The 9,215-nt window shown below is 47.3% G+C and overlaps 1 protein-coding gene across 1 annotated transcript; it reads right to left on the reverse strand.

Annotated features, from left to right (window-relative positions):
- Positions 1–1,004: 1,004 nt before the first annotated feature.
- Positions 1,005–9,076, reverse strand: KXD1 (KxDL motif containing 1). The gene is made up of 5 exons (XM_081846489.1): positions 9,059–9,076; positions 7,832–7,945; positions 5,564–5,716; positions 4,477–4,523; positions 1,005–3,402 (listed from the first exon to the last, which is right to left on the reverse strand). Exons 2-5 carry the CDS (start codon positions 7,924–7,926, stop codon positions 3,176–3,178), a joined length of 522 nt encoding a protein of 173 aa, XP_081702615.1. The 5' UTR covers positions 7,927–7,945; positions 9,059–9,076; the 3' UTR covers positions 1,005–3,175.
- Positions 9,077–9,215: the final 139 nt, after the last annotated feature.

The following is a 9,215-nucleotide window of genomic DNA, read 5'->3' on the forward strand; positions in this document are numbered from 1 at the left end:
AACAAAACAATAGAGGCGGAGAACCATAGAGTTTGCCCTTAAGGACTACAGCTCCCAGAAGCCCTCAGCCCCTAATGGTCAGGGATGGGAGCCGTACAGCGTTTCCCAACCTTGGGCCCCCAAGCTCTTTTTTTTGGACTACAACTCCCCTCATTCCTAGCTACCAAGGGGTGATAGGAATTGTGGTCTGGAAGCAGCTGGAGACCCCTGGCCTAATGGATCTGGGTGGGTCTCTGGAACTCCCTGCCTCTTGAGATCCAGCAGGCGCCTTCACAAAATCAAAAAATTTGAATGGACCTCCCACATTATTCTGGCTGAGTTGTTATTAATAAAAATGCTATCATCGTCTTGATTATGGCAGTATCGTTGTATTTTGTATTAAGCATATGAATATGCGTACTACTGTTTTTTAAGCATCAAGTGGCACTTTCCACAAGCTTGTTCTAGTTTTCGGAAGGATGCCACTAATTCCTAAAAGGCGGGTCGGGAAGATGTTGGCTGAACTCCCAGCTCAGCTCCAGCAGCCAGCATGGTCAGCAGTCAGATACGATGATTTCTGGAAGCCCAGTATCATCTGAAAGACCACACCTCTCCCATCCTTGCTCTAAGAAGTAGGATTCCCTTATTCCATGTGAGAGATTGAGGGATGCCTCTATTTAGAGATGAGGAATGGTGAAAGGCGGTATCCCTCCAGATATCATCGAAGGAATGCCTCTCTCTTCTCAGACCAGGGATGGGGATCCAAATATTGTTGGAAATCAAATTCCCACAAGCAACAGCCAGCACAGCCAGGGGGTCACAAATCCTTCATTTGTGTGCTAAAACCCTATTATTGTGGTGATCTTGTAGTTGTCTGTCTCAAGAGGCAATGGAGTGTGCCTCTGGGGGCAAAGTCAAATCGCTGCGTGAGCAGCACCAAAATGACCTCCCTGGCTGAAAAAGCTTCCATGCCCCATGAAAGCCAATCAATAAAAACAACAAATACAGCTCACAAACACCAGATCTAGCAATTAATGCAACTCTTTTATTGGTTATTACCTCATTAATCTCTGTAAACTTGTAGCAGTACAAAAATATTATTCTTTGAATTACAATGCATTTCAGGAGTTTTTATTATTATTTACGGTGGAGAAAGGAAGCAGCTTGCCCCAACCTTTACTCAACAAATCTAGCCATTACCCGAGTTCCGGCGAAGGGAACCATAATACAGACCGTTGTGTGGGATGGGCGCTTAAAAAATGAACACTAGAGACACAGACACTTGTCAGTAAAACAGTAACTGAAGGTGTCATGGGGGGGGGGCAGGGATCAGGGTTAAACCCAATAAAATTCTACTCAAGAATAGACCCACTGAAATCAATGGATGTGACTACCGATTTCAGTGGGTCAGTGCTGAGTAGGTCGAATGTTGAGCACAACCCAGTACTGGGATGCAACTGAACACTTAGGGTAGCTCAACAGCTTTTAACTTTTCTGCCCTCTTCTAAATTTGTTTTTGGGATTCCTCCCAACCCACTCGATTTGGGGGGCAGGCAGGCAATTAGAGGAGGCGGGGAAGTTTCGCTGGACAGGTAAAAGCTGTTGTGCTGGCATTAACTGTTTACACTGGATACCTCTAGGAAAAAGTACAGGATGATTATAACAGATGTTAAGAAGAGGGTGGAAGCAGTGGGCAACCTCTCCTTAAGATGGGCAGCACATAGTGGGCTAGGAGAGCTGAAACTAATGCCAATATATTTTGTACCTGGCAACCAACGCACCCCTTGGGCTTCGGATGGAACATGGGTAGACAAGTCTGAAAACCCCTGGATGCAAATTTCCATAACCCCTAGCAGCTGTGTTGACTCATTTACCAGAAGAAATGTAATCAGAGTCAACTCTGGAAGTGTACACTCAATTCTGACGAAACTAAGAGTCCTGATGTATATTTTGCTCCAGGAGACTTTATTTGATCAGAATCAAGTCTACACTTCTAGAGTTAATGGTAAAGACGTTACTTCTGGTCAATGAGCCACCATAGCAGTTATAAATCTGAAACCCAAGGGGCGCTTTGGTTGCCAGGCGCAAAAAAAATTCCAGCTCTTCGTCGCCACTAACAAGGCAAGCACATACACTCTCTTGTGTCAGATATAAGGTGCATCACTGGATGACGGAAAAAGTAGCGCAGGACATACTTTTAAAGGGGAGTTAAGAGGAAGCTGCGATGGAGGCTGCTGTGTGCTCCAACCCTCACGGAGTCAGCAAGAGAACCAGGAGAGGGGAGCAGATCTGAACTTCTTTGGAACAGGGCACAATGCAGCTATCACCACAGGCCCATGCATGAACAGAGTGCGTGCAGGAAACACGGCTCAAAGAACGAGGAGCGCCCTGAGTGGTGGAGGAACTGAGCTCCGCTATCGACACTCGTGCCCGGCAAAATGGAATCGGGGATGAACCCCAAGTTGTTTCTTCTCACTAGGAACGCTACCACCACCACTGTAAAAAATGTCCTTGTGTGGATTCAGGGTATATAGGCTGCATTGAAGAAAGCTCCTCTTGGGGCAGACCCCTTGAAATTCATGGCCCCACGTTCATGTTGATTCATTTCAAGCAATTCTCTGAAGAAATTTGGATAGAACCGAGTGCTTCTTGCATGTTATTCTGTTTACAGGGTAGCACATGAACCAGCTGGCAGCCGTTGCAGGGACGAACGGCTGGCCACTTCCCCGAAAGCTGCACATTTGGGGCTGATAGCATCCCTGTTAGAGAACAATCTTTTGAGCACATGCAAGTTTGTGTGTGTCTTAAGCATGGTTATACTGTTGGCTGGGAGGCTGGAGGTAGCCCTCAGTGAACACGCCCAATCGTGCAATTGGGCAGACACACACCCCAGTGCAGTGTATTCCCCACCCCCAAAAAAGTGAACTAGCTGCTCACCATTTTGCATATTTGGCATAAAAATCACAGATCAGTACTGCGGGGGAAGACGGCGGTTCATGCAAGAAAAGCCACTTTTGCCCAGGCTCGCCTCTCTCTCCCCGACGCAAAGAAACAGCTGGCCAAAACACAGAAAATACAGGTTGGTGTGTTTTTGTTTTTTTAAAAAAGAAGGGGGTCGCCAGTTTGCAAGTCCAGAAGCAAGCAGGGGTCGAGACGGCGCATCAGTTCGCCCCACGCGAGAGCTTCACTGCAGAGACTAGTCTGTCTCATTGTCGTCGTCTGTGATGCTCTGCCCATTCACCGCCGGCGAGTCGTACGGCCCCTGGGAAAGGTCCTCAAAGTCGTGACTGGTGGCAGGGGAGATGATGTCCGGGCTGGTGTCACAGGACTCCGTGCTCTGCTCCGAGGTAGCAATGGTGGTGGCGGTGCTTTTGGGGATCGGGTCAAAGTCGTCGTCTTCCAGGATGGGAGATTCGTGGATATCTAGGGATCAGAACAGTAATGAGGCAGGCTGACAGACGGAACGGGTAAGAGGGTGGCTAAAAAGCACATGCCGCCTTCGCCCACGGAACGAAGCATTAGGCGTGTTACCTGGAAGGCAGAAAGGTGGTCTAGCCTATGGGACCATTGTGAAGACTGTTACAGTTAATGCAGGTGAAAAGGGTTTTGAGTGCACAGGAAAATAATCGTCGCTGGGCTTGGGGGTTTTGAAACATGTGCAAAGTGAACTTTTAGGAGAGGCTTACAAGAGTTGTAAAGACAATAAAACATGCTGTGTTCAGTTCTGGACACCAAAATTTGAGAAGGATGCTGACAAGCTGGTAGGTATGCAGAGGAGGGTGACAGAGATGATGACGGGTCTGGAAAGCAAGCCTGGTTAGGAGCGCTTGAAGAGGAGACTGAGAGGAGATAGGAGAGCCATCTTCAAATATCTTAAGGGCTGTCACATGGAAGATGGAACAAGCTTGTTTTCCCCTGCTCTGGAGGGTAGGACTCGAACCCATGGTTTCAAGTTACAACAAAGGAGATTCTGACTAAACATCAGAAAAAACTTTATGATAGTAAGAGCTGTTCGACAGTGGACCAGTCTCCCTTGGCAGGTTGTGGACTCTCCTTCCTTGAGGTTTGTAAGCAGAGGCTGGGTGGCATCTGTCATGGATGCCTGAACTGAGATTCCTGTATTGGACTACATGACTCTAGGGGTCCCTTCCAACTCTACAATTCTGTGATTCTATACATTTACCTTACACTTGTTTACACAGCATTGCATTTGATGTTTTACTGCTCATTCACACAGCCTGGAGAGCAAAATGCACACTATTTCCTAGGAAATATGACTGGTTGGTGTTGTGTTTTTTTTAAGGAAATGGTTTTTAAAAAGTGCTGTGCTGTTTTACAATATGTATTTTAAAAGGTCTGTTTCTATAGTGTTTATAGTTTAATTTCTATGCTTTTTTTAACCTTCTGCATTCGTGTCACTGGTGTAAGCTGCCTTGTCTCACTCTGGGGAATAGGTGGGATATAAATATAATGACAATTAATAATAATAATACTCACTACTAAATGCCTCTGGATACTGTTTCGCGAGCTTCCCTTTAAGCGTCCTGTATGAGACACAAACATGATAATCTGTCAGGTATTATTTAGCTAGGATTCCTCTGTTGTTTGGGGTTGGACTAGATGTTTGGGTACCTTCCAACTCCACAATTCTATAGTTCTTTGAACTAAAGCATGCCATTAATGCCACAAAAGTAGATTATCCATTTGTTAGGGATTTTATTGCGGCCATTGGCCCATAACGAAAACAATACATCCAAATTTATCCATAAACAATACAATTTAAACAGTTCCAAGTTAAAACACAATTTTACTTCAGTTAAGTAAACACTATACACAATAAGCTCCCTCTATGTAAACCGCAATTCAAATCCATCAGATTTTTGGGGGTATGCGTCTTGGTTCTGGCACTTATTAATGGTTCTTAAGTTTAGCTAAGCTGTCAGAGTCATACAGTGCTCCATTTCTCCTCTTTTGAAATAAAACATTAATCAGGTATCTAGTGACTGCAAGGGATCTACTTGTATCTTCGTTGTTTAATAAGTATATTATTTGGGCTTCCTGAGGTCCGTCAGCAATTCTCTATAAATATGGGGCCAGAAACTTGGACCGTGAAGCCGAATGTAATGGACAACAGAAGATTATATGATATAACGATTCTATAGATCCACTTTTACAGTCGCAGAGGAGTGAGATTCTACAAAAGTAGAATAAAATGAGAAGCCAAAAATACAAGGGTGTGTGTGTCAGAATAATTTCCAGACCTCCCCCCTCTCTGTTTTATCCCCCAAAAACCTGTGAGGAAGGCTCGGCTGAAAAACAGGCTGCCCAGTGAGCCTTTTGGCTGAGGCAGGATCTGAACCCTGATCTCCCACATCTTACAGTCTGACACCAGGGGTGGCTAACCTGTAAACCTGCAAGTGTTACTAAGCCACATCTCCAATCACCCATTGGTGCTGTATCCAATAGCAAGGAATGATGGGAGTTGTAGTTTAGTAAGATCTGGAAGGCCGCAGATTCTATACAACAGCATTACCTGCTCCGTGGACAAGATGGGAAGAATGCCCTAGTGGTCGGCCAGCCTCACCTGATTCTCCGGAAGATGCTGTCCAGATCTTTCTTCATCTCCACTAAGGTCCGGGTGTGGTGCAGGAACTGCTCGCTCATCTGTTGCATGCGGACGCCAGACAGGTTATTGAAGTTGAGCAGCATCTCGTTGGTTTTCTCAAATCGGTCCAGCCTGGGCAACAAAGACAAGCTGTTGGCTTGGGTTGGCTCAAGAGGCAGGTTTAAGATTACCAGGATTAAGGAATGTTTTGGGAGCTGCAAGCAAGCATGAAGAACGTGCAGTGTTCTAGACTTACCAAGTTTTGGGAGAAAGTGCTGGATCGTATAACTGACTGCAGAAAAAGTTAAATCTTTCAGCAGAGAATATTGTTTTGATTTATATACCTATTGTATGGAAATGGAATTCTACACACCCTAATGGTGCCCAAGAGACTGATACTGATGAACTGGAAGAATAAAGATATGATAAGCTTTAATCAATGGATTGACAATATGACAACACTTGGAATGAGTTTGTACAGAATGTAGCAGGCTATTAACATCTATACAGTGGTACTTCGGGTTAAGTACTTAATTTGTTCCGGAGGTCCGTTCTTAACCTGAAAATGTTCTTAAACTGAAGCACCACTTTAGCTAATGGGGCCTCCTGCTGCTGCTGCGCCGCCGGAGCACAATTTCTGTTCTCATCCTGAAGCAAAGTTCTTAACCTGAGGTACTGGGTTAGCGGAGTCTGTAACCTGAAGTGTATGTAACCTGAGGCACCACTATATAGGTATTAAGATAACACTATATCAATTTATGTATGGGAGTACATTACTTTGCATTTTCTTTCTTTATTATATAAATCTTTGTTTCCCCCCTCGCTTCCCCCTTTTTTCCTTTGTATCTTTATAATTGCAATTTATTTATTTCTATTTCTATTTTATTTTGTTATATTTTATTTGCTAATTCTTTCAATAAAAAATATTAATGGAAAAACATGATAATAAAAAGCATGAAGAACGTAAGGGGAGCCTGGCCAAAGGGGGCCCACTGAGCCCAGCCCACTGGCCAACAGATGTCCCAAATGGGAAGCCTGCAATCAGGACCCAAGGGCAACACCAACTCTCCCCACTGACAATTGCCAGTAAATGCATTCCATGGGCATTTACTGTCTCCAACGTTGGAGAGAAAGGACAGCCATAGTGACTGGTAGTCACTGGTGGCCTTATCCTCCTTCAGTTTGGACCAGTCCTCTTAATAATAATAATAATAATAATAATAAATTTTATTTATACCCCGCCCTCCCCAGCCAAGACGGCTGGGGAGTACTCAGGGCGGCTAACACCAGGTATAAAAACAATCGATTAAAAATGCAGCCTCATTTCAGTAGAAACTCAAAGCAAAAACTTTTGGGGGGATGAAAATGCCAAATCTTCACCAAGGCCAACTATCCAGACTGGTCCGACGTGAGCCAGAAAAAAGCCAGGGAAGTCCCCAAATAGGAGTTCCATCAGAGAAGGAGAAAGGAAAAAGGAAAGAGGTTGAGGGGATCGAGTTGATTCCAAGCCAAAGACCAGGCAGAACAACTCTGTCTTACAGGCCCTGCGGAAAGAAATCAGATCCCGCAGGGCCCTGGTCTCATGAGACAGAGCGTTCCACCAGCCAGGGCCAGTGTTGAAATGCCCCTGGTTCTGATTGAGGCTAATCTGACTTCCTGGGACCTCTAGGGCATTGCTATTTATGGACCTTAAAGTCCTCCGCGGGGCCTTCCAAATAGGTGACCACCACTGCCTGCTGCGGGAGTGACTTCCAAAGTTCAGTGCTCCTCTCCAGTGAATGCTGAGAGCCATGGAAGGGTAAGGCAAGAAGATGGAGACATGGAGCAGGAGTTTTGAAGGAGAGCACCATGCCCACCATGTTTTTAGCTTGGAAATGGAGAAAGAAGGTGAATGAAGTGAAAGAAACGGGAATGTTTAGCTTGGAAAAGAAGAGACTGAGAGGAGATACAGCAGCCACCTTCAAATATCTGAAGGGTTGTCACATGGAAGATGGAGCAAGCTTTTATTCTAGTGCTCAAGAGGGTGAGGAACAAACTCCCTTGTTGGTGGTGAACTCTTCTTCCTTGGAGGTTTTCAAACAGAGATTCCTGTCCAGGTTTCTTTAGCTGTGATCCCTGCATTGCAGGGGGTTAGATGACCCTTAGGGGACCCTTTCAACTCTACAATTCCATGATTCTATGAAGAGAAAGAAACACTACCAAGGTGGGAAAGTCCAGTGCTGCAAAATAAGAACAGGGGCCACTCACATGTTCTTTTGAGCCAGGATGATGGCGTTCACATCCTCCGAGTTGACCATGCCAAGGACCCGGCTGCAGAAGACGGCTGAGGCCGTGGGCTCCATCTTAACGTGGGGCTTGTACCTGAGGAGAAGAAGGAAGAGGTCAGGGTGGAAAGAAGGAAGAGGGAGAACATTGAGGAAGTGATTCAGGGAAGCTACAAGGATCTAGCAGGCAAGGCGCAGACCAGAAGAGCATCTGCACGAGATGTAAGGTAAAGGGTCTCATCTCGCTTTATTGTCCGAAGAAGCCGGCGTACAGCTTCCGGGTCATGTGGCCAGCAGGACTAAGCCGCTTCTGGCGAACCAGAGCAGCGCACGGAAACGCCGTTTACCTTCCCGCCAAAGCGGTACCTGTTTATCTACTTGCACTTTGACGTGCTTTTGAACTGCTCGGTTAGCAGGAGCAGGGACCGAGCAACGGGGGCTCACCCTGTTACAGGGATTTGAACCGCCGACCTTCTGATCGGCAAGCCCTAGGCTCTGTGGTTTAACCTACAGTGCCACCCGAGCGAGAGGAGACAGGCGCTAATCTACAAGGAATGGGGATGTTATCTGAAGTAAGTGAACCAAGCTGTGAGCAGGAGCAGAAGAGACCAAGCAGCCCTGCCCTTCCTGGGTGGCAAGATCAAAAAAGGAAGTGTAAACTGTCTTTTTTCTTGTTGAAAAGTAAGCAAGTCCCTTCCCCACAATTAAAAGTCCCTTGTGATCTGAGAAGCACTTTTGCCCCACCAGGCAAAGCCCCTTCCCCATAACAGGAGCCAAGGAAGCTTCCCAACTGACCTCCTCCTTCAAAGCTCCTGCAACGTGACCCTCCCCAATAACAGACAAGCCCCGCCCACTCCAACCACAAGGTCCCTCCTACAACAAGCCCCTCCCAGATAAAGAGAAAACCACGCCCACCCATGCAAGGAGGCCCCGCCCACAAGCTCCCAACAGCAGAGCCCCGTCGACCAAAGACCCCGCCCACAAACTCCTCCCCAATAAGCCCCACCCATTGAAACCAGAAGCCCCGCCCACAACAAACCTCCCAGAGCAGAGAAGGCCCCGCCCACCAAAGACAAAGGCTCCACCCACCTAATGCAGAGGGCCCCGCCCACAAGCCCCCCCCAGCTTAGTCCCCCCCCTCACAAGAACAGCTCCTGCCCCCGGGAAGGGAAGGCGCCCCCCCTCCCAGGAGGCCCCGCCCCCGGCCTACCTGAGGGGCCTCGCCAGTTCCGGTGAGGGCGGGGGCCCCTCGCTCCGCGCCGCCGCCGCCCCCGCCGAGGGCCGCCTCCTGCCCCGGACAGGCGCGCGCACGGAGCCCAGCTTGCTCGCCCGCTGGCTCACTTCCGGGTTGGGGCGTGGCCCCACGC

Source organism: Podarcis erhardii (assembly GCF_964252035.2).
Source record: "Podarcis erhardii genome assembly, chromosome: 18".
Taxonomy (NCBI): domain Eukaryota; kingdom Metazoa; phylum Chordata; class Lepidosauria; order Squamata; family Lacertidae; genus Podarcis; species Podarcis erhardii.